Source organism: Chrysemys picta, chromosome 12, assembly GCF_011386835.1.
Source record: "Chrysemys picta bellii isolate R12L10 chromosome 12, ASM1138683v2, whole genome shotgun sequence".
NCBI classification, from domain to species: domain Eukaryota; kingdom Metazoa; phylum Chordata; order Testudines; family Emydidae; genus Chrysemys; species Chrysemys picta.
In genome coordinates, this window is record NC_088802.1 from 25,992,313 (window position 1) to 26,017,897 (window position 25,585).

At 49.8% G+C, this 25,585-nt stretch overlaps 1 protein-coding gene across 1 annotated transcript; it reads left to right on the forward strand.

Annotated features, from left to right (window-relative positions):
• The first annotated feature begins 1,011 nt into the window (after nucleotides 1-1,011).
• LOC135974461 (erythroid membrane-associated protein-like) lies at nucleotides 1,012-15,351 on the forward strand. Its single transcript, XM_065562653.1, has 3 exons — nucleotides 1,012-1,585; nucleotides 1,690-1,716; nucleotides 13,650-15,351. The coding sequence occupies exons 1-3, from the start codon at nucleotides 1,531-1,533 to the stop codon at nucleotides 14,201-14,203; spliced, it is 636 nt and encodes a 211-aa protein (XP_065418725.1). The 5' UTR covers nucleotides 1,012-1,530; the 3' UTR covers nucleotides 14,204-15,351.
• The last annotated feature ends 10,234 nt before the right edge of the window (nucleotides 15,352-25,585 follow it).

The following is a 25,585-nucleotide window of genomic DNA, read 5'->3' on the forward strand; positions in this document are numbered from 1 at the left end:
GGCACCAGGAGGGAGTTTGGGTGCTGGTAGGAGCTCAGGTCTGGGGCAGGGGTTTGGGGTGTGGGCTCTGGGAGGGAGTTAGGGTGCAGGAGAGGGTTCTGACCTGGGGCCGGGGGTTGGGGTGCTGGAGAGGGTTTGGGGTACGGGCTCCAACCTGGCGGCACTTACCTCAGGCATCTCCCTGCCTGTCCTGACTCTGCGTAGCTCCTGGAAGCAGCCAGCATGTCCGGCTCCTAGGGGCAGGGGCAGGCAGGTGCCTCAGCACCCGCAGGCACTGCCCCCGCAGCTCAAATTGGCCCTGGTTCCCAGCTAATGGGAGCTATGGAGCCGCCACTCAGGGTAGAGGCAGTGCGCAGAGCTTCCCTGATCACCCCTGTGCCTAGGGGCCGCAGGGACACGCTGGCTGCTTCCAGGAGTCACACAGAGCCAAGGCAGGCAGGGAGCCTGCCTTAGCCCCACTGCACCACTGACTGGACTTTTAACGGCGCAGTCAGCAGTGCTGACCAGAGCCGCCAGGGTCCCTTTTCGACCAGGTGTTCCAGTCAAAAACCAGACACCTGGCAACCCTAATATTAATAGTTTTATTTTTCACATTGACCCTTGGAAATACAGTCTTAAACACAAACAAACACACTTCACTTACTGACACCAGAGACACCCTGTAACGAGAACAATAATTAGTTTACTTGAATAGTGCCCACCCTGAGAACTCTCCATGGATGTTCTCCCGCACACATAGGTTTCCTTGGAGCAGGATTGGGCCCTCTGAGCCCTATTGATTTCCACACACCACACACAGCAGCTGTAGGCTCAGGCACATGGGTCTGATCACACTGAAGCTGGCAGGAGTTGTAGGAGCTCAGCACCCCTTTGGGTCACCAGCATCACCCAGATGATGGAGACACTTATGAAGGAAGAGTTCTTTGAGCTGCAGGCCCAGGTTCTCTGCAGAGCCAGGACTTGCTTGAGGTGGGGGGCGGGGGCAGGGCAGGAGCTGGTTATGGCTCCCTGGTTCTCAAGCTACCCCAGGGGCTGCTCTGATTCCAGCTGGCTGTCGGGTCCCTGAGAATTGGTGATGTGCCCTGCCCTGCCCCAGCACATCTCCTCCCAGCCCCTCAGTCCCAGCCCTGACATGCCCCCAACACCAGGATGAGGGGGGCAATTGGCACAGGAGCCAGTTACGCTGTTTTAGCCCAGCTGGGCTCTCCCTACACCAGGGGAATTCTCTGGTGTCCAGGGACTGGTCCCAGCCAGTCTGCACCATCCCAGCACACAGTGACCGGAGCAGGGAGAGAACCGGGCCCTTTATCTGCCCCCCTGATTCACATGAGTGATCCCCACAGGTGCAGCCCCATTGATTTCTGCGGGGAGGTTTTGTGGGATCAGGTGCGATAAAGAAGAAGCCCTAACTACTGATTAGGAGCCCAATCCTGCTGTCCTTACTCAGGCAAAATTTCCACTGAGGCCAATGTAATGTGGGTTTAGAACTGGGCACTTTTGTTACTGAGAATCTCTCCTATTGATTCATGTATGTTCTTTTTTCCCTTCTCTCCTCTCATTCCCATGGACCCTCTGGCAGAACTGGGTAAGCGCCGTGTCATTTGTTTTTCACAGTGTGTGACTTGTTGAGTCTGTGACTTGCTGAGGCTGCATTTCGTTTGTGTAAATTCTCGTTTCTGATTATTTCAGGACTCGCCAGAGCCCGAGGATACGCAGGTAACTAACACTGATACTGCCGCAGTCCCTCTCAGTCCCATTCCCCTGGGATACTCGATCCCTGCGCAGTTCTCTCACAGCTCTCACAGTAACTAAGGGGTGGGGCAAAATGTCATTGTCCATGTGAAAGTTAGAGAGAGAGAGAACACACACCCACACCCTGCTGTGAGGGGGAAGCTGGTGCCACAGGCAATTGTTTAACTGCTCTCTGTTGCTATGTTATAGCCTCTAGTCAATTAATTATTTATTTCGCTGCTCACCATTTTTTGGCAGAAACATCCAGCCGATGAGCTTATCCAACCCTGCTGGATGCAGTGGCAGAGTGTGGATGGAGGGCAGAGGGGCAGCTGGTGGCTCTAGAAGGGTTGCTGGGGTGGGGAACAAGGAATTTAAGCCTCCTCTCCCCACACTGAGGGCTTGTGGTGTGGGGAATTCATGGAGAAGAGCCCAGCATGGCTAGTGTGGAATCGCTGTTCTGCACCATAATAGTGAGGGTGAGAATTTAAAGCTATTCTGCACTAACTCCCCGTGTGGACACTATTATTCTGCACTCAGCCTGCAGCAGGGGGTCAGGGCACTCAGTTCCAATGTGGATTAACCCAAAGCAGACAAGGGCACTCTTAGCGTGGAATCAGAGTGTCCGCACAGGCAGGCAGTCTGACTAGCTGTTCTGCACTAGCCACTCAGGGCTTTTCCCTGTGTAGACAAACCCTTAAAGTTACTTCCAAGGGAAAGAGGAGAAGCATCCCCTCCCCTCCTCTCCCCTGGACCACAAGCCCTGACTGTCCCTTGCTCGGCTGTCCACACTCCAGCTCCCCCATGACAACTCCACACCCCAGGTGCAGGCTTCAACAGGAACATCTGCAGCACCTGGGAAATCTGAGGACCGCATAAAACAAATAGAATTTCTTATTGAGTTAAAGGCCGGATTCTGCCACCCTGGCGCGATGGAACTCGAGGGGCTGCCCAGCGTGAGTCAGTGTGGCACAATCTGACCCTAAACACACTGATATTATTTGCAGTGCAGGACGGCCTGGAGTTTCCAGCCACGCTCAGGGCTCTGGTGCTGGGAGCTGTAAAACACAGAACAGACCATCTCTGCCCCAAAAAGCTTCCAGTCTGAATAGACCAGACGGACACAGGGTGGGGGAAGGGAGGATGATTATCATGGGTAGCATGTGAGCCCCCCCTTTGGGGAAGCTAACCACACAGCCCAGCCCCTTCTGCCCAGGGCCACATCCACCCCAACCCCCATCTGCTGGAGCCCCAAATGTCCACTCCCCCCAGTCAACCAGTGCCCTGAATGTGCCTGCCCCCCACCCCAGCGGCCAGAGGAACCCTGGTCAAACTGTCCTGAGCCACTGGTCAACACCAGCACCGTACTGCCCCCAGTGCCGGCCCCCAGAGCCCAATTGCTGGCTGGCCTCAGCACCGCCCCCAGTGCCGGGTTGTTAGCCTCTGGCCAGTGGCAAAGCTGACCTCCTGCCGGCTTGGGCAATGGCTTGGGGAAGAGTGTGGCACATGGGCAGGGCCAGAGCCTGGCTTATTTTACCCACCGCCCATGACGATTATCCCCATTTCACAGCTGGGGAACTGAAACACAGAGAGACTCAGTGACTTGTCCAAGGTGACACAGGCAGCATGTGCTGAACCTGGGCCTAGATCTGCTGGTTCCTAGGACAGCACTTTAACCATGAAAAGAGTTTGTTCGGGGTGTAGGGGGAGCTGGTGGGAAAAGGGAACAAAGTGAGCATGAGGGTGAGTGGGGCTAGTAGTGGGGGAGCAGCAGGGGGTGAGGGGGGAGCAGGGCAGAGCCTGGGAGGGGAGGACAAGGAGTGGAGGGGATGGCAGTGAGTGTGAGGCATCCAGGGTGGTGAGGAGAAGGAGTTGGGTGGCAACGATCAGAACAGAATCGCAGGGCAAGGCAAGAGTCAGGAAGGCCAGATGCTCTTTCCAGGCACCAACCTAGGCTCTGGTTCATTTCATCCCTGCTCCCCTCCCCATCTCCACTCCTCTCCCCCCTCACTGCCCCCAGTCCAGTGCAGTCTGTATCCACTGGGCCTGGTCACAGATGGGCCTGGGCCATCTCATGTCCCTGAGCCTGTAGGGATCCCGAGCCTCCCATCATCACCCCCTTCTCACATCCCTCTTCCACACTCCCTCAGCTGGCTCAAGGTGGCCCTGCAAACACCTGCCTCGGTTTACCCTCTTCATTACTCCTTACATTACTCCACACAGTCCAAAAGGTCTGAGACAAAAGTCCCCTGCTGAGGTCTGTTTTCAGTCCACATAAACCCCAAAATAAAATCTTTTCCTTTGCTCTGCTCCAGCCCTGAAGTCCTCGAGTCAGGAGTCCGTCAGCCCCCCCATTCCCAGAGCTGGGCTTGGTCCTGTCTTCCTCATAGAATCAGGAGCCCCCAGCCCTTCTTCCCAGAGCCGGGCTTGGTTCAATCTCCCAGGTGGAATCAGGTCCCCCCAGAGCTGGGTTCAGATCAGGCTGCACCTTTATTCCCTGCAGCTCTCAGCTTTAGGGCTCTGTCCTGCTGTAGCTGCTGTGGGCTGTCGTTGTCACCTCTGGGTGCTCTTCTCCCTCAGGTGAGCCCCTCTCTCTGGGGGCATCCCCTCCAGGCTCCTTGCTCTGTGAGCTCTCCTGGGATCCCTTCTCCTCAGCAGCTTCCTGTCTCTAGTGAAATTAACGACAGCCAACAACTGATGTAAGCAAGGCAGTGCCTGCACCAACACTGCATCACCCTAACTACACCGACATTAGTCCTATGCATCTTGTGCAGGTGGAGTTATGATGTCAGTGTAGTACAACACTTACATCAGTGGGAGCAAGGCTGTTGTGTGTACACTGACATAATTAGGTCAACGTCAGACTGACTCTGTAGTGTAGACCAAACCTAAGTCAGGCTCTCTGGCCATCGCAGAGGTAGTCAATAGCACTGACCTTTCACCACTGGTGTCATGCTCCTGTGCCAGATATGGACTGGCCACACCACAGCGCTTTCCTCCGAGCCAGATACACACCAGCAGTTAATGCTCTGCCAGGTCTGACTGAGTGTTTAAAAATGTATTTAGCACACAGCAGCACCTAGTGGCTGAACAGCATAATACAGTTTAGCATTCCATTACATCTCCCCCTTTAAATTCTACATTCCTACCATTTACAGTATTTACACTGTCACACTGTATTTGGAGTGCTGTACGGATCAGTCTGTCAGGTGTCTCTGAATGTACTGGTCTTCTAATTACATGACCCAAATATGTAACAGATTGGTCCTCTGGGTGTTCATTAGTTGCAATGACTGACTGTGGTCCATCTGGAATCCTTGAGTCATCTTCTTGCTCTGCATTCACCATCTGTAGAGTTTGCTCTGTCGATTGTTCTTTCTGAGAAACAAACTGTAGATACTGACAATTTCTGCTGAACTCTCCTCTGTCAGTCTCGACTACATACAACCTGGGCACTGAATTATTTTTTATGACAGCTGGAGTATTCCATTCTTTTTCTCCATCCAGTTTGACACAAACACCGTCACCAGGTTCTAGACCTGGTAGGTCTCTGAGTGGTGTCTGTTGTAAAAGTGTTCCTAAGCTCTTTTTGCCTTTTTATTTGACTTGACTACTCCCTACGTTGGGAGGGCAGTTCTGAGTTGTCTTCCCATCAGGAGTTGTGCGACACTGTATTCAGGAGCTGCTATTGGTGTTGATCTGTAACTCAGAGAGCAAAGAATGGATCTTTCTGCTGTAGGATATTCTTGGCTGTCTGTATAGTGGAGTCGCATCATAGGCGCATTTAACTTACGCAATTTTAACTATACGCACTCGGCAAAAAACAAAAAAAGAAAAATAACAATTTAAATACTGTACCTGTAATGCGGGCGAGTCCGCCCACCATTCCACTCAATGAGCATTTGACTATACACGATTTTCGCCTTACACGCTGACTTCAGAACCTAACCCCCGTGTAAGATGCGACTCCTTGGTACAGTTCTTTCAGCTTCTCCATTCGCTTGTGAGTAATATGGGCTGCTAGTAATATGAGGAAGGCTATATTTTATTTGGAATAATTAAATTCTGCTGCAGTGAATTGTGGTCCATGCTCTGTCACAAGTTCTTCTGGAACCCTGAAATGAGCAAAAGTGCACTTCAGTTGCTCAATAACACTGTGGTGTGTTACATCTTCCAAGTACACTATTTCTACATACCTGGAAAAGTTATCCACAACTACCAAGTAATGATGTCCCCTGAATTCACATAAATCTGCAGCGAGTCTCTTCCAAGGTCTCTTTCATTCAGACTAGCTCCTTCTTTGCATCATTAATTGCTACTGGCCATGTCCTTTTTCCTGCACCCTTCAGCAAAGGAGCTTTGGGAGCCCATTTTGGATCCTCCTCTGCCCACATGACTCTGTGTAATGTTCTCAGCTGGAAAAGCACGTTCCTGCTCCTCCCTGGGGGGACGTCTTTTCCTTTCGGATGGACTTCTTTATAGCCCAGCTCCGGTTCAGGCTTTGTGTTATTCTTCCAGGCCTCTGCGGGGGAGCGGTCCCTTGTCCCTTCCCTTCTTATTTCAGCTTCCTCTGGGATGTAGGGTGACCAGATGTCCAGATTTTATAGGGACAGTCCCAATATTTGGGGCCTTTTCTTATATAGATGCCTATTGCCTCCCACCCTGTCCCAATTTTTTACATTTACTATCTGGTTACCCTACTTGCATGTGTGTTTGATGTTATTAACATGGTTGCTTTTCCCTTTAGCAACTGGAATCCCCACCTCAGACAGCCCATCTTCCACCCGATGCACCCACCACAGCGCTGACCTTGTCTCTAGCTGTCTGGCATAGCTCGCTGCCCGGCTGCTCTGTTTTCTGGAGAAGCCGCGCCTGCTCTCTCTGGCACAATTTCATCTCTTTCCACAAGGCCTCTGGGCTCTCCCGCTTCATATGCGTCTCAGAGCCAGGCTTCATTCCACACTCAATCTTAAGCTGATTCTGGAGATTCGTCAGCTGCTTCTGCAGCAACAAGCACTGCTGTTCCCCGGTCGCCTTCCAGTGCTGAGACGGGCTCCTTCCAGTGCTCCTGCTCCCGCTAGATGGCTTGGGCTGAGCTCCAGTCCCTTGGACAGTGCATCTCCTCTAGCTCCTGCCGGGCCTCAGCCTTTCGGCTGGCAGGGTGTTCAGCTGTGCAAGGCCTTCTGCCCTGCTCCCCTCAGCTGCAGCAACCTTTTCTTCTAGTTCATTAGTGGGTGGGTTTGCTGGGTGGCTGTAGAGGACACGGCAACTAGTGCAGCTTCCCTTTTAGCCAGCACCTCGGTATCTGTGCCCGTCGACATCCAGCTCTTCAGTGCGTGATCCACTTGTTCCCCTAAAAACCTCCAAAGACCCCAATTTACACTGCATTCCCCTGTGTAAATTCAGCCTCCTGGTGATTTATTGCTGGTCTCTCTCTTATTGCACACACCAGAGCCCTCAGCCTGCACCTCTGCCCTCTCTTGAGCCCTCAGGTTTAGTCTTTCTAGTTCTTTAACTTGTTTCAGAATCTGTTCCTTCTCTATTAGGAAACATCTACATTGGAGCTAAGAGGTGTGATTCTCAGCTCATGTAGACGTAGCTGAGCTAGCACCTAAAAATAGCCATGTGGCCAGGATAGCACAGGTGGCAGCTTCAGCTACTGCCTGAGTACAAACCCACCCAGCCCCCTTGGTGCGTACTCAGGCAGCTGGCCCGAGCTGCCCTTCCTAGCCAGGCTACACTGCTACTTTCGGCGTGCTAACCTGAGCAGAGTTAGTGCAGGTACGTTTACATGAGCTGCGAATCTCACCTCCCAGCTCAGATGCAGACACCCTCAGTTTCACCTGCTCCAACTTTCTTCCTTCTAAGTGGTGAGGCAGGCTCCTGTGTCCCAGCAAACCCTGCTTTAGTTTCCCAGCCACACCACTATCCTGCAGCCCTTTCTGGGACGCTCCTTCACAAGGCCTAGGGCTTGTTCAAGCCCTTCCCATTTTGGCTTCTGGGTAACTTTCGTCTTTCATGGCTCATTTTCTACCTTGGCTGCCTGCAGCTTGGCTGTCTTGAGACTGTTCCCCATCTCCCTGTTGATTTACTCCTCCAATGGCTGATCTATTCCAGTCTCCAGGTGCTGCTTCTCCTCTAGGGCCTGGGCTCCTTGACCAGGGGTATTGGTGATTCCAACTGCCGCTTCCTCCCTGTGGCATGGTGCCTGGCACTTGGTACATTCAGCAGCTCTGAGTTTCTCTGAATATCAATAATCACACCAGTCCTTGGCTCATATGGGTGCTGGAGCTTTATCTCCAATGGCTGGGCTTCTTGGGAGCTAGAGCAGAATTTCTTCTGCCAAATGCCCTGTTCCTTTTTTTAGTGCATTGACCCATTTGCTCTCTGTAACCACAACCGGTGGCTTCTCTCCTGCTCTGCGAGTAGCTCCTTCTGCCTCTCCTCTGGTCACTGGGTTTGCTCCTGTTGTTTGGCCAGTTTCAGTAAGAAAACCCACACCTGGGTCTGCAAATTACAGAGCTGTTCAATAGCCCTCTCAGAGCTCTAGTAATACCCCTCTCTTGGGACCACCATAAAGGCTGAATCACGTTTAGCTTCTGCCTCAACTCCCCTGGCCGAGAGAGCCAGCTGTCCCCTAGAGCTGCTTGTTGGATCATTTTCCAAGGGAGTCCTTTCAGGTTCTTGGGGGAAGCTGTTCAAACACCCCCCAATTCCCAAGCTTTCAATCTGGGAGTGAGGCTAAGGTATCCCTGGTAAGCAGAGGGACATCTGTAACCCATGGCTGGCCTCTCCCTCTGATGCTTATACCCCAGGGCCTGCTTTCTTAGCAACCCATTTTACCCAGTACTAGAAACTCTTCCTGCCCCATAGCAACATCCCCTCTGCCCAAAAGCCAAAGTTCTTGTAGGGCGGTCCCCTTTCCCTGCAGTCAAAACAAATTAACCCTGGGGGAGGGTCACTTTCCCCAGCCCAAAATGGGGTTCCCACAGTCCTGGGCTTGACCTCCCCATGCAGGGCGTCTTTGATAACCTGGGACTCCCCTGTTCCCTGAGTGCTCCGGGAAACCAGGCAAGTCTGCCCATCCTTGCTCCTGGAGGCAGCCCCATCTTATGTGCCCATCCTGCCCACAGTCTGTGGCCAGCATTGAACTAGCCCTGTCTGCGGTGGGTCAGGGTGAATCTTTCCAGTCACTGGCTCTCCTCAGTGCATCACTGTGGGTGCCTGGGCACTTCCAGCAATGGGAGCTGGAACACCCTTGGCTGTTCCTGGCCATCCAGACACCAGCTTGGGAGAGTGAATGTCCCTCCAGCATGGAAGGTGTCTGTGCCGTGCTCCTCTGTCAGCCCTCCTGGGCAAGTCTCAGAGCCGGGGTGACAGACTTTGGCTCATGCAGTTTGTGCTACAGCATTAAACACAGCTGTGTAGATGTTGCGTGTGGGGCTGGAGCTTGGGTTTGAAGCCCCCCCTGCTCCCTGGACTTAAAAGCCTGAAATTCAGACTGAGCCAGAAGGTCTGTACGGCTCTTTTTAGCGCCATAGCAGGAGCCTCACAAACCTCAGTCTGTGGACTGAGCTCTGGGACTCGCTGCTGCGGTCTGTGTAGATGAACCCAAAGTGTCTCCAGAGTCTGGGTGTGAAGGTTCCCAGCGTGTTTGACTCAGGGCTGGTTAATGAGAACAAAGGGGGGTGGCTGGTGCTGTCGTTAGATGGACACACCTGAGCTCCTGAGGATCTGAGACGGTCTCTGTGACCATTATCCTCTCTAGGAGACATCCAGGTGCAGCTGCAGAGGGTTTGTGCCACTCACAGAGTCTATGGGACAAATCTCTCTGGGCAGAGAGTTCAGGCTGGAGCCAAGTCTCCATTTTCAGCCTGATGTCGGGTGAGATCAGGGTCTGGAGGGGGGAATTTTTCTAGCAAGGGCAAATTTAACAGCAGCTCTGGAATGTTTCATAGCTGATGCCCTGAGCATGGCCTGCCCGTAACTCTGTGTTTCTGGGGATGCTGACAGTCACTCAATGCAAGTCTCTGGAGTTTGGACTCTTAAGTTGCTCAGACAGGTTTGCAGTGGGGCTGGGAGAAATGTTTTGGAGAAATAGTTTGTATTTTTGGTTCGATTGAAACTAGTCCTGAATCCATGCTGAGTTTGCTGACTAGTTTCAATGAACAGAAAAAGGTGCCCCCTGTATGATGTGCAGTGGGAATTAGAATGTGGGTCTCCTCCACCCTCAGGTAAGGGCTGGAACTGCTGCGCTCCAGCCTCGGTGTCTGACGTGGGGCTCCCTCAATCTCTCCTGCTGAAGACGTCCCCCTGTGTCTAAACAGCCATGGGCCCTGGGCCAGAGCATGGGAGTGAGAATGACTCTGCAGCCCAGTGGGTCGGGCCCTACCTTGGAGCCCAGAGTCCAGCTCCCCTGCTCCTGTGACTCTGTAATTACTAACCTATAACCCCCGTGAGAGGAGAGGTTACGGCCCCTGGCACAGCAGTGTCTCAGGTCGTGTCTGCCGGGGTTTCCTTGCACCGATGTAGCTGCCCAGGTGCAAACCCCTTGTGCAGAAGCGCTGCGCAGGTATGGATTGGGACTGGCACCCGATGCATCATCTCCCAGATGGAGGGGGCAGAAAGTGAGGAAATCCCCCCTCCAAAGCAACAGATTCCCTGGGGTCTGCCCCATCCCTCATATGCCTCTGCCTCCCAGGTGCCTGTGACTTCACAGTACCACTTGGCCCTTGCTTCTATTCATCTGTAACCCCAGTGAGGGGAGGGGTTACGGCAGGGGATGGACACTGACATAACCCAGCCAGTCTCCTCTGACTTTAGCGCAGGCAGGAAGGGGTTAAGCCCTAAGGATGCATTGTGCACCAGGGCCCAGCGAACCTGACTGCAGGGGCTTCAGCGAACAGGGGCCAGAGAGGTGGCTCAGCAGGGAGGATGCCTAGGGGATGGAGTAGCTCCACACTCCCTGGGAGCAGGACCCTGCCCCTGGGGCTGCTGTGGAGCCTGCAGGTTTGGGGCGTGAACAAGCTGGAAATCACTCCGCCCCACCACCACCACTCCAGAGCTTAGCTGAGGAGAGGAGAGGCTTCCTTGTGCTAGCACTGGGGGGCGTGGGGGAGGTTGGCACATGCAGGGCTCGGCTCCTCCTGGCTAGTGCCCTGGGCCAGAGGGTCTTGGGCTTTCCCAGAGTGCTGGCCCAGCCAGAGGTAGTGAGGGAAGGAAAGAACCTGCCGGCCAGGCCTCTGGTGAGCTGCTGAGCACTCGGATCAGGGGCTGCTTCATCACACAGTGCTGAGAGCAGGATGTGCCCCGCTGGGGGGCAGCAGATATGGAGGAGCAGTGGGGCTGGGGGTGGGGGAAGGGGCAAAGCAGGGAGAGGACAGCGTGAGGGGGAACACGTAAAGGGCCAAGGGGTGGGAAGTAGAGGTGATGTGTTACCAGCTGCTGCCTGGCACCAGCTACCACAGCTCGCAGCGCGCAGCCCGCACTGGCTGGAAATGGGACAGGGGGCAGGGTCCTGCTGGTTGAGAGCTGGCACACAGTGGGGGCTGCACTGATGGACCAGCAGGGGGAGAGTCCGGCCCTGCGTTCTGCATCTTTGCCCCACCACCAGCCTTGCAAACCTACCCCCATCTTCAGCCACTGTCCACCTCCTCCTCACCGCTGGTGGGTGGGCATCTGGTGAGCAGGGATCCAGACAGCAGCAGGACCTGTCTGTCAGTACTTATGGGGCGGAGACAGAAAATACGGGACAATTTGCCCATTTTTAAGAAAAAGCTGGGACACCGGAAGGAGGGACTGTCCCTTTCAAAAAGGGACGTCTGGTCACCCTCCCCCTGAGGGGAGTTAGGGCCCATCTGCCTGTGAGGAGACAATGAGCCAGGAAAGGGCAGGGAGAGTTGGGGTGGGGGTGGGAAGGTGTCAGTGGGGGTGGCAGGGAAGGGGACAGGCTGATGCTGGGAGAAGAAAGGAGAGGGGCCAGTGACAGGAGCAGAAGGGGGAGGGGAATAAAGGAGGGGCAGGCACAAGGGCAATGGGGTACAAAAGGAGTGGGCACCAGGAGGTGGAAGGGATGAGGGGTGGGGCAAGTGCCGGGACCATGGGGTGGGGGAGCGAATGGGCAGGCACCCGGGACAAGGACCTGGGGATTACAGTGGACGAGAAGCTGGATATGAGTCAGCAGTGTGCCCTCGTTGCCAAGAAGGCTAATGGCATATTGGGCTGCATTAGTAGGAGCATTGCCAGCAGATGGAGGGAAGTGATTATTCCCCTCTATTCAGCACTGGTGAGGCCACACCTGGAGTACTGCATCCAGTTTTGGTCCCCCCAGTACAGCAGGGATGTGAACAAATTGGAGAGAGTCCAGCGGAAGGCGACAAAAATGATTAGGGGGCTGGGGCACATGACTTACAAGAAGAGGCTGAGGGAACTGGGGTTATTTAGTTTGCAGAAGAGAAGAGTGAGGGGGGATTTGATAGCAGCCTTCAACAACCTGAAGGCGGGATCCAAAGAGGATGGAGCTCGGCTGTTCTCAGTGGTAGCAGATGACAGAACAAGGAGTAATGGTCTCAAGTTGCAGTGGGGGAAATCTAGGCTGGATATTGGGAAACACTATTTCACTAGGAGGGTGGTGAAGCACTGGAACGGGTTACCTAGGGAGGTGGTGGAATATCCATTCTTAAAGGTTTTTAAGGCCCAGCTTGACAAAGCCCTGGCTGGGATGATTTAGTTGGTTTTGGTCCTGCTTTGAGCAGGGGGTTGGACTAGATGACCTCCTGATGTCTCTTCCAACCCTAATCTTCTATGATTCTGTGGCACAGAGTGACGCAGAAGCCTGGGGGCAGAGGAGCTGGCTGGGGCAGGGGCAGTCACCAGTGGGTGGAGGAAAGCGAGAGGAGGGGCAGGTGCCAGGGGAATAATGGGGTGATGGGAGGGGTGGGCACGGGGGGGGGCAGTTAAGGGGGAAAAGGAGGGGCAGGCATCAGGGCCATAGAGTATGCGTGAGGGGCAGGACTGGAGATGAGGGGAGGGGTGGGCACGAGGGTCCAAAGGGGGGCAGGAGAAGATGTGGGCACTGGGGTTCAGAGGGGGGGGAGAGGGACAGGGCTCGCACCAGGGGATATAAGGGGTGAACAGAGGGAAAGGCACTGGGAAGGCAGAGGGGGGGTAGAAGGAGGGGCTGTCACCAGGGGAAAAGGAGGGGGCAGGGAAAGGTGCAGGTGACAATGGGAGAATGAGGGGTGAGGAGTAGGGCGGGTGCCAGAGGGTCATGGGGGGGTGAGGGGTGGGGCAGACCCCAAGGGGCAACGGAGCAAAGGAAAGGGGCAGTCATAAAAGTGGAGAAAACCATGAGGGGTGGGTGCCAGGAAGACAGAGGAGGGCGAGCAAAGGGGCAGGCACCAGGAGGAATGTGGGGACTGACCAGAGGGGCAGGTGCAAGGAGAGGAAAGGGGATGGGCACCAGGGGGCAGAGTGGGGGCAAGGAAACAGGTGAGCACAGGGGGGCAGAGAGAGGGGTGTGGAGATGTGGGCACCAGGGGGGCAGAGAGAGGGGGAAGGGAGGGGTGGGCACCAGTGGGGCAGAGATGGGGTGAGGGAAAGGGCTTACACCAGGGGTTCAAAGGGGGGAAGGTAAGGGCAGGCATCATGGAGGCAGATGGGGGCAATGGTAGAGATGCAACTCAGGGGGGCAGAGGAGGAGTGAAGGGAGGGGCTGGCACGAGGACACTAGGGGGGGTGAGGGGTGCTGGTGTCAAGGGGGCAGAGAGTGACGGGAGGGGCAGGAGGGAGAACTCAGGGGACGGTGCCAGGGGGAGGGGGCAGGCACCACGGGGAGCGATGAGAATGCAGGTTAATTTCCCTTTGATGCCAGTGACCACCCCCTGCCCCCAGCACTGACTCTGTGACTCTCTCCCCAGTGGGCGTGACTCTGGATCCAGACACAGCTCATCCCAACCTCGTCCTGTCTGAGGATCAGAAACATGTACGACATGCAGCCTGGGATCCGCCCAACAAGTCTGAGGGATTTGAGCATGATATCTGGGTCCTGGGCACTGAGGGGTTCACGGGCGGGAGGCGTTACTGGGAGGTGGAGGTGGGAGGCAAGACAGGCTGGTACCTGGGGGTTTGTAGGGAATCTGTGAGCAGGAAGGGGAAGGTCACTCTCACACCTGTGAATGGGTACTGGGTCGTGTGCCTGAGGGCCAGGGTATACCAGGCCCTCACCTCCCCCTCGACCTCCCTCCCCGTGAGCATCAGGCCCAGCCGGGTGGGGATTTTCCTGGACTATGAGGCGGGCGAGGTCTCGTTTTACAATGTGACTGACAGGTCCCGTATCTTCACTTTCACTGACACCTTCGCTGGGACGCTCCATCCTTATTTCAGTCCTGGTTACTATGTTTGGGGTAAAAACGCAGCTCCCCTGAAAATCTGCCCCGTCCCAGCTCAGGCCGGAGGGAATCTCTGTCCCTGACAGTGACCCCCATGGCACAGACTGGCCCCACCCAGTGCTGCTGCTGCTGTTGCTGTTCCCGCCCCCAGTGGTGGGGGCCAGTTACTGCAGGTAACTGGACTTTTTGTGCTGACTGGACGCTGCCAGTTTCCCTTTTCAACTGGAGGTTCCAATCGAGAACCGGAGACCTGGCAACCCCAGAATGGGTCCCACTTGCTGGACAGAGCCAGACAGATTTTCCCCCCTCCCGCTGTGTTTGCTCCATCCCTGGCACAGGGTGATGCTGGTAAGAAATATGATCCTTCCTTTCTTGTTCTCACATCAATTAAGAAAACATGGTCCGGAACCTCAAATGCTATCTTCCTATACATAGAAATCTCTACAATATCCTTTTCTTAGTTTATTTTTCTTTAGAAGTACATTGCCTGCAAATAATAGTGTCAGTGTCCACTGTTGATTTCAATGTACTGCTGGGCTCTTTATGTTCTTGGTTCTAAGGACGCAACAAATGAAGTTTGGTAAAGAAACAGACGGGATTGTATACCTTTACTGAATCATCATAAATTAAGTTCATTGTATTAAAGATGCTGGCATTTGATGATACATAACATGAAATTTGGTGATGCTTTATTAGGAAACCTTTCTTCTTGGCCATAAATCAGTCGAAAGGGTGATATTTTGTTGTCATGTGAGGTTAGAGTACAAAGAAAATAAAGTTGCTCCAGGAAATTAATCTCAGTTCCTCTGGGTTCTGTCCACCACTTTCAGGAATGCTCTGTAAAAATAGTGACTGATTGGTCTAATTCCTTCAAATTAGCCATTGAACCTAATTTTTTGAAGAGCTAGCTGAGCAGTGTATGAGGGAACCAAACAAGGGGTGACAGTCTGATTTCTCATATCATCTCCCTTGCACAGATAAAAAAGAATCAATTTACCGTTAAAACAAGACAAACAAACCCCATTTACTCAATCATGTACCCATGCTCCAGTTTGATGATTCAATCTCACATGGCATTGCTGGGACTACTTTCTGTTTTAAACATGATGCGTTATGAACATTTTCAATGTAATAATTTAGTTTTGAAAATGTATTTACAATATGCCATTCATGTCAGTGTGCCCTAAACTTACCTTGATTATTTGAAAATAAATACGCTAAAGCAGGGGTCGGCAACCTTTCAGAAGTGGTGTGCTGAGTCTTCATTTATTCACTCTAATTTAAGGTTTCGCGTGCCAGTAATACATTTTAACGATTTTAGAAGGTCTCTTTCTGTAAGTCTATAATATATAATTAAACTATTGTTGTATGTAAAGTAAATAAGGTTTTTAAAATGTTTAAGAAGCTTCATTTAAAATTAAATTAAAATGCAGAGCCCTCCAGACCGGTGGCCAGGACCCGAGCAGTGTGAGTGCCACTGAAAAGCAGCATGCGTGCCGCCTTCGGTTGCCTACCCCTCCCCTAAAGTTATCTTTTGATGGATTCATTTGTGTTTTTATCCAGTCTGCTGCTGTCTAGGGCTGCTGAAGCTATGTGTTTTTCCTAGTTTTTAATACAGGGAAATGTTAATCTAAAAATAGATAATTTTTCCTTAAAATTTCCTTCAGAAATATCTGCGTTCCTTTCACTATTTCTCACTGAATTATGTGTAATTTCTGTGGCTTCTTATCCAATCTCATTTTGTTATTACATGGGAAAATATGTTGGCAAATAGTAAAACTATGTTGTATATTAACCTATCTGACAAGACATAAAAATGTGTTGTCACTCACAATTTACAGCATGAAATGTCATGAAGAGATTGCATGCAATTTTCATTTTTAAATGTCTAAGTATGAATGGGCTCCCCCATCAGTTCCAGCAGCCCCTGGCTGGCAGACCTCTGTATGAATTAAGCAGCCTGCAGTCTGCCAGGGACCCTCCACCATGTGTCTTTATTATCTTTTCTGGTGCATCACAGCATAGCAGCAGTTACTAGGAGCCCACTTCCTGCTCCCTGGTTCAGCCTTTTATACTGTTGCTTTCTTCTCAGTGCTGAGCTAGTGACCTCACCAGGCTCCCTACAGGTGCAAGTGATCCCCTTTACACTTCTGTAACAATGCGTGCTCTCATGGGATACCACTGAGAGTACCAATTAAGGGCAATTTGCTGAGAGGTATGGAAGGTATGGAAAACGGTTTACGGAGATGGTTTTAAAATAAAACCAGTTGTTGCCCCTTTTAGAAAAGGTGACCACGTGAGACTATCTAAAACCAAAGGCGCTTTTGAAAAAGGTTATGAACAGACGTTTACCGATGAGATATTCATAGTGGATGAAGCCTTAACCAGGGGACAGAGACCTGTATACCGCTTAAAAGATTACGAGGGTGAGGCAGGTACTGGATCTTTTTACCCTGAAGAATTACAAAAAGTAAACCCCAAACGAGACAGGATTTACAGGATTGAAAAAGTTCTAGCAGAGAAAGGAAAAGGGAGAAAAAAGCAGCTACTGGTGAAATGGTTGGGGTGGCCTGATAAGTTTAACAGCTGGGTGGAAGCTTCTCAACTCTGTGACATCTAGACTCGAACAAACAAAACAAAACAAAAAAAGATTCCTTCTGCAAGGACAGAGAGAGAGAGAGAGAGAGAAAGAAAAATGAGTGACGGCGGGTTTTACATTACTTTGCCCAGCAATGCCAGCTCTGCAGTTTTTCCCCAAAACACCATCTCGAACTTTACAATACGGCTAATTAAGCCCTTGAATCTCCCGGGTGCCTGGGAGGTGGGGTTAGTGGAAATAGTATTCCAGCTGTGCGGGTATTGTATCAACGAAGACACCCCTTTCAAAATCACCTTTGGAGCTACAACGTGGAATTTCATCCTACGACGAGGTTATTACTCGACCATACCCGAATTACTGGAGCATATGAACAGCAAAGTGGCTCGTCATCCCAGACCGCCTGAGGTGGTCATGAACTACGACCCTGTGGGTAGAAAAGTGAGACTTAAATCTACCAATTTTATGTACGTGTTTTCTACTGGCGGGGAGCTAGCTAACATTCTGGGTTTGGGCCACAAATGCAACGTCCAAAAATTCCCCTTCTCGGCAGACATCACAGGAGGTTTTAACTCCTTGTATGTATACACGGATATCATAGAACACCAGTTTGTGGGGGACTTTTCTGTTCCCCGTTACGCTGCGTCCCTGTCCGAGGAAGGAACAACAAGTTTGTTACCATCACCTATGACAAACCTCATTACGTCCCTGTCCGTAAACACCACATCGACACCATCACCATTGAAATAAAGACAGATCAGAACAGACATGTCTCATTTCGCTTTGGCAAGGTGATCGTCAAGCTGCATCTGCGGCCGCGGAGAGAGCGAGGTTTCTAAAAAAGCAAAACCCTATTATGGCGATCCCAAAAAATTATGGCGACCCCACCATCTACAGGAACTATTACAAAGCCCAGGCTGGATACTCCCTTCTTGGATATCATGGGACCCCCGTGATGTACGGGGCGGGTGTGGGTGGAATATTTCGTAGCCTCTTTCGAAAAGCCATACCGCTTTTGAGGAGGGGGCTAGAGACTATTAAACCCCACGTAAAAACAGCCGCTCAAAACATAGCTAAAGATGTGGTAGGTCATGTCTCCTGTGCTGTTCTGGAGAAGGTGGGGAATACAGCTTCACAGGAAGGATCGGGGTTTATATACATTAAAAGGAGGAAGAGAAAGAGAAATACGTCATACCCGCAACGCACAGGTCCCCTGAAACCCTTTAAAAGAAGGGCTTTGACACGCAGGGCTGGCCATAAGCGAAAGTCCAAGAGGAAGCCTGGGCGAAAGAGGAGACGCGCTCTGCCTGGTAAAAGAGACATATTTTAATCAACATGGCTTTTGTTCACTGCGGGTCTGAAGAGTGCACCAAATCCGAACTAGACTTGTTTCAAATAGCTCCTACGCAGTCCAGCATTGAGAAAAGCATCTACTTCGAGGTGCCGCCTCTATCGGCCATTACAGAGTCTACTCCCATTGACTTTTTTATAGCATGGAATAGCATAGATTATATGGATTTAAATAACATGCTGCTGTACCTGTGTTGCAAGGTTGTAAAAGGAGACGGAACTGAACTCGCCGTGGATGCTGAAGTGGGTCTGGTGAATTACCCCATGGCCTCTATTTTCAGTCAGTTGGATGTCATGCTGGGAGACCGCCTCATAAGCCAAAGCAACAACTGCTACCCTTACAGGGCCTTTATAGAATCGGTGCTCAATTACAGCGACGACACCCTCGCCACGCAATTTTCCACTGGCCTGTTTTACAAAGACACTGCTGGACAACATGAAGAAACAGAGTTGGATGGAGGGAACCTAGGGTTTGTGAGGTGTGCAAAGCTGACGGCCGAGAGCAGAACGGTAGAACTGCTGGGTCATTTACCTGTTTTTTCAAGAAAAACTTTTGTTAAACGGCGTGGATGTGAAAATTAAACTGACGCGCAGTAAAGACGCTTTCTGTTTAATGGGCAGTGTGGCTGAAGGCTTTAAACTGCGCATTGTATCAGTGTCCCTTTTTGTGAAGAAAGTACGGGTGGCCCCGGGAGTCCGTCTGGGGCACGCGGAGGCCCTGCTTACCGCTAATGCTAAATACTCCGTGGACCGTGTTGGAATGAAAGTATTTAGCATCCCCGCGGGCAGCAGGGTCAGTAACCAGGAGAACCTGTTCTTGGGACAGTTACCCAAAATGCTTGTCCTAGGGTTTGTGGATAACGATGCCTTTAGCGGAAGTTACGCTAAAAATCCCTTTCATTTTAAACATTATGATATTAATTTTGTGGCCTTGTATGTGGATGGTGAACAGATACCGACCAAGCCTCTGCAACCGGACTTCGAGGCAGGACGCTGCGTGAGAGAATACATGAATTTGGTACAAGTAGCTGGTAAACACATGAAAGATCGTTCTCTGTTAATCGACCATGAGGAGTTTGCACAGGGTTACATCTTGTTTGCCTTTGACCTGTCTCCCGACCAGGAATGCGCTGATCACTATTCCCTGATTAAAACCGGGAACCTGAGAGCAGAAATACGTTTTGGGAAGGCTTTAACGGTTACCATCAATATGATTGTGTATGGGGTTTTCGACAATGTCATAGAAATAAATCAGAGGAGAAACGTTCTGTTTGACTACATGTGAACATGGACACCGTGCAGCTCTCACGTGTCTTATCAACGGACCCTTACACGAAAAAGAATTTCTTAGATGTGTTCCCTTGCGATTGGCTCCCAGGAGGCAAGCTGTCTCAGAGGCCCCTAGGCTTGGTGGTGAACACGCATCCACACAACCAACCGGGTGAACACTGGCTCGCCTTGTATCTGGTGGAGTGTAACCGTGGAGAGTTTTTTTGACTCATATGGGCACCCCCCGAACAGTGTGTTGTTTCCTAAAAGCATTATGAAATTTTTAAACAAAAATGCTACAGACATGGTGTTTCACAATAGACAATTACAAGACCCCCGCTCCGTCGCCTGCGGCTATCACTGCGTGTTTTTCTTACATCATCATAGCAAGGGTTTATCTTTTGATCGGATTTTAAATTTGTATTCTAACGACTTAGTGCAAAATGACTGGATGGTGATGAATTTTGTAAAAAGTAAATTTAAATTCTTGGGCATGCCTAGCCTTGCTCAAACCATGTTTCAACAAGCCCAGACATGTGTATCTTGCAATGATTTTCATAGCCATGTTACCCAATAAAGCACCCCAGGTGAGGGGGTTTAAAGACATATGACGTTTGGTGTGTTTTGGTTTTTTATTTTGTTTTTTTAAAACCAATTGAGGAAAAAGTACACAGATTTTTTTTTAAATTATAGAAATGTTTTAGTTAAAGCAAAACATTACCAGTTTAAAAAAAAATTAGAATGTGAAAAATGTTACACACTGAGCCATTCGGCTCTTTTAGCCAATTTTCGTTTTTTAGATGGCAAAAAAGGGTCACGGTTTCTCGATCCACCCCGGTGTCAGCAGTCGAGGCCTTGAGGTGTTCCAAAAGATCTCTGTTGGCCGCATTGCCCATGACGGAAGATGGTACGTTCAGTTCCGCCATGGCATTCATAAACACATCCCAACCTTTAGGTACATGTCTGCTAGGAACAGAGCGAGTCTGGGTGACGGCCCTGACTAAGTCGAGCATGTTAGAACCATTAACCACAGAGCCTTTGTACACAAAAGACCCTGTATCGTTCCATGAAGAGAGATTTTTATCCTGGCCCAGCTTATTTAGCAATACTATTGCATTTTTCTTATAACGCTTATTTATGTTATCCAACACCTCCTGAGCAACAGAGTCTGAGTTCTTTGGTGTTTCTGGGGGTTTGGCAGTCATACTCTGTTCCTGTTCCAGTAGAAACAGACTTATTTTCCCTTTATCCGCATCGCTCTGCTTCACGTACATTAGGTACCTTTGAAGCACGGCACTGTAAAGTTTAGCCTTTTCATATTCAGCCAAGTCAGTTCCTTGAAGAACAGACTTCATTTCAGCATCCAGTAAGCGAGTTGCGGTTGTTCTGATATTTTCCTCTGCCGGAGGGGGAACCCTTAATTGCTCCAACTGATGGCTGGGCACCAGGAACATTTTTTCTGCATACTCCATTATCGATTAGTTAAAAGCCCCGTTATCAGAGGGATAGCAAAACTTAATAGAGGTCCGATAAACCCCCCAGACTGCTTTACTAGTTGCTTTTTTCTTTTAAGTGAAACCCTTTTATTACACAAAGTTTTTATAAACGTGCGTTTCTTTTTCAGCACACGCACTTGATTCTGTGTTAAGGTACGTTTCCTTTTAAGGTATTGAGTGCCATTTCTGAGATGGCCGCTACTAGATCGTCAGAGGCCGAACACAGTATAGCCCTCCTTTGCTGTGGGGACGATTTGCTAAGTAATTTTAAAAGGCCCAGGTTTCTCTTCACGCAGCTAGACATGTTTTTGGTCAGCAGCCCCGGCTGTTAAAAAGGGGCCTGCCGATAAGTCATCTCTTTCTATACCCGGCTGTTGTTCTTTTCAAAGTATAAACCGTCGGCCAGTCTGGAGGGAAAAGACCAGTTCTTAGTCTATAAGCTTCTGGTGTGGAAGCATTTAAATCCACCACCAGGGGGTCATAAGGTCTTTTGGTAGCATCCTCAAAAGCTTCTAGAAAGAATTGAGCTTTGCCGAGCAAGCGTAGCAATTTGTAATTTATCCCTGGGGTTTTTGAACAGAACCATGTACTTTGTGTTTAGGTTAATCGTGTGACTTTTTCCCCCTGACAAAATACGTTTTGAACTATATAGATAATGCTCAGGTTTCTGTGATGCACGTACTTGGTAAAGGCTTTCTCGATTTCATCGCTTTCACAAGCTGAGTTCATCAGATTGTCTATGATAATCATATTTACTTTATTAGGAGGAAAAACTGTCATAGTCTAAAGCATCAGGCTTACCCTCCACAAAATTGATAAAGGGATATTTACAAAGCAGTTCTTTATACAGAGGTTGCCAACAACTGTAACACCACACGATATTCTCAGGCATAACAGACAGTGTGTGTTTGGCATTATCCAACACATTTTTTATAAATTAACTTTTCCCGCAGTTGCTAGGCCCCGCGAGAATTGCAGAAAAATGGGTGTTTCCACCTCGTATCCATTTTTTTTTCCAAAAGCCGTAGGGCAGGGTTTTAAAACCTTCTCCTAGGACCCTCTTGTTGTAAACCACTTTGTGTCTTTTTAAGGGTTTTTGTCTCTATTTGCCACTGGTTTTTGTTTCTTATGATAGAGGGCTGCTGCACCTCTATCTTTTTTGAGGTGTTTTCTTGCAGACCCATGCAATAGTCCAAGACTAGATCTTTCAAACTGTCGAAGTTGATCTTTTCGCAGTTTGCTACGTTTAGGGTAATACCTTTGACTTTCATACAGGCCTTTCCACCCAACAGCTTATACCCATAGGTTTTTGGGCCTGCCGACCCAAACTCGGTGATGTGTTGATCTGGCTGGATCTCGCTCGTGAGGTCCCCTAAATAATCCCCCAGAGGGGGATTCCAGTCACCCTCCCTTTTCACAAATATCAGCGAGTCAGTGTCATGGTACAGGCACCGCTCTTGCAAACCGTCTAGGAGGCTGTATAATTCTAAGCGGGGATAAGTGGTGGTGAAACAGGCTATGAAAACATTGGTATTGGCAGAGACAGTACCGTTCTTTTGCATGCTTCCACGACACGCACGCTGTTTCATCATCGATAAACTCACACGATGAAACCTCATAATTGGGGGAGAACAGGTACTGCAAGAGTTCGTCAGGGTCTCTCACGCTGCTGGTGTTGGGTAGGTTGGATCTTTGGCCGAATTTACCCCACAGAGAATTTAAACAACAGGTTAGCGATTTGGCGTTTAGTAGGGTTTGATCTAATCTCGTGTTGGCATAAATGCACGCCTTCTTTCTGGTAGAAATCGCTAATGTACCTATTTTGCTTTTCCTCATCTGTGCACCAACTGGGATACCCTGAAGCCTCTTGTTTCTGACGGAGGTGTAATTTTATGTACTCTGAAAAGAGTTTCAGATTTTTCATTAAAATGCCAGATTTCATAGATCTTAGCCACCACGTACCCCTTCACTATGGCCGCGTTCAATTCCACCGTGCACCAAGTCCCCAGGATGGCCCACTCCTCGTCAGTATGGGTGCATGTCTCCCGCTGCTCGGTTTCTGCATAGGTTCGGCATAGTGGGAACATAAGCTTGCCACCCACTCTGATAGGTAACAATGGGAAAAAGAGGCCTCATGGGGGGTACACTAACTTTTGCAATTCCAAAATAATTTGCAAGGGGCCCAAATTTGTCATAGACTATATCGGGGTTGTCCCATAGGGTATTCTTTGGTTTTGTTTACGAAAGGGTACAGGCTGGTAAAATCATAATAGTGGATTTCTTCCCTGGGGTTAGGCTTGTAATATAGGCGGATAGCATTTGTCCTCCCCCCAAAAAGAGCATCCCTAGGCACGAGAGGCTGGGGTAACTGGGCTCGGTTTAAAAAGTCTGCAAGCTCCCTGTCTGTTTCTTTCATCACCTCCCACTGGTGCTCCCAAAGAGTCCTCACTACAAAACCAAGTCGTTTCAGATAGTCGGTCTTGAGCTGCGTCTTGTAATAAAGAAACCCAAAAGATGTCCCAGTCATAGGATTTTGTGCTTTTTCCACAGTAACAGGTGACACAGCCGTGGAAAAAACACCCGTTAAACTCAAAGGCTGTGCGTACCCCATCAACATCGGTGTAACAGTCTAAAAAGTAGGGGCCTACCTGTAGTTCCCCACCCAGTAAAGAGTGCTGTATTTGTATATTTTTTTTGTGAGTGGTATACAACAGCCACTGAATAGATGGGGTCGAATATCTTTTTCTGCCTGTGATAGTTGTCTGGAGGGAGAAGAGCTACCGTGTTAGGCTCCAAAAACACAAACCTGTACATAGCCATGCAGACAGATGCCAGTGTTATGTACTGGAATGGATCTATACACAGTTTTATCTCAGTGAATTTACCAGGTTCTTTGTCTACTACATCTCCCTTCTCCGTCATTTTCATAATCTCTTTTCTGTATAGGATACAGGCCTGTCTCAAAATTTTTACATGCTGCTGACAGTAATACACGAGCTTTTTCTGCAAGTCAAACGCCTCAGAGCTGTGGTCCCGATACCAGTCGAGACATTCTGCTTTTTCTCCGGGCATCATGCTTTCTACACCATAGTGCTCCATACCGGGCATAGGCCCCACGTAATTAAGATTTTCTAACGTGTTAAAAAAAGTGTGGAAAATACCCTTTGCACCCTTCAAACCCCATCGCCTGCGGTAGCTTGCTAAGCTTCATGGGCAAGAAGTTTAAAGAGTCTATAAAACGAATGCCCAGGGCCTTGACTTCCACACACATTAGTTTACTACCCTGAGTGATCAGTTCTAGGCCCATCTTTTCCTTGAGTAACTGTCTAACAATAAGTATGCATCATAACCTTTAGAATTAGGTGTTAGGAACGTGTAGTCCTGAAACTCTTTGCCAATAAAGGTCTTCACAAACACAGAAAGACACTCATCGCCCTTAAATTCCCAGGATTTTTCTGGCTTTAGGGACATAGCAAAAATATAATTGGGAGTGTTTACCCCAGTTTCCTGCGTGCATTCGAAATCATAAAAAAATATATTTTTCTGAAGATTCAGGCTTTCTAAGGCGGTCCATAAAACAGAGGTGACAGTCTACATCACCAACGATCAAACCCTGACACTGCTTACACCGTCTCCCTTTACACCTATGCCACTTGTCCACGTAAGACTGACACTTCTCACACAAAGTTTTAGACAGGCATTCAACTTGGTTTTTTGATGCACAGTCGATATGTCTGTCTAAACACTCTTTGGACCGACAATACAGTCTACAGCTAGGACACCGTTGCTGCACGCCCACACTTTCTGAGCACGTTCTGCTCAAGCAGAGGCGGCAACGATACCTGCAAGAGTGGTCGTGGCTGTACACCATGTTGCAAACTCACAAAAATTTTTCGCTCTGAACAACTTTTTTACATCCAGAACCCCATAGTAATGCTCATCGTGCAACAGGATAAAATAAGTCTTGGTGTACACTGTGCCCCCCGTTTTAAAAAAGCCCCAGCCGCCTTTCGCCGTATACAGCACCACCTGTATGTTAACTCCTAAATGCTGTTCAAACTTTGCTACGTTGCTGAGCATAACCTTTTTTTGATCTGACCACCCCAGTTTCTCATGTAACTTTCTCGCCTCCGCTAACAATTTCGCGTCCGTAGGTTTACGATCGGACATGACGGCCAAGAGCCCAACCCGCAAAACACAAATTGGTACCGGTGTAAGTCAGGTCTACTAAACACTGTCTCTTTTTATGACTAACTTGACTATTAAGGATAGTTTTTAAAACTCTACGAGCGCCCCCACCCCTGTTTTTTACAACTGTCACAACAAGGCGCAACGTCCCATCGAGATGCAACTCTATTGCTCTGTAGCAGTTTTGAGGTCTGATTTAAGAAATCCTCAGCAGACAGCTCATCCCTAGTTCTTTTGACCGAAAACAAAGAGTTAGTTAAATTACGGCTCTCTAAACGTAATCATCAGGGCCTACCCTACCATTAATGTCATCGAGCACTAACTATTCCCGGTGTATGGCTTCAACAACCTGCTGAGCTGAATTTATTTGCTCAAGATTAACAAAACGAAATTCCTCACAATACACCGAACCCCCAAATCTGGATACTTCATGTTGCCAACTTCTCACTCTCTCCATATACACCTCAGCATTTTCGGGGTTACTTGGGGGTTCCTCTACGGAATCATTAGCAGCATCTTCTACATCAGATGCTATTTGAGAGTCAGACTCTGAGGCGCCTCCATGA

Bases quoted from the DNA above. Each gene is read 5' to 3' on its own strand.
- LOC135974461 (XM_065562653.1), top strand. From the start codon at position 1,531: ATGTTCTTTTTTCCCTTCTCTCCTCTCATTCCCATGGACCCTCTGGCA. The intron at 1,586-1,689 runs GTAAGCGCCGTG...TGATTATTTCAG, and splicing joins GGACCCTCTGGCAGAACTGG to GACTCGCCAGAGCCCGAGGA. The intron at 1,717-13,649 runs GTAACTAACACT...CTCTCTCCCCAG, and splicing joins CAGAGCCCGAGGATACGCAG to TGGGCGTGACTCTGGATCCA.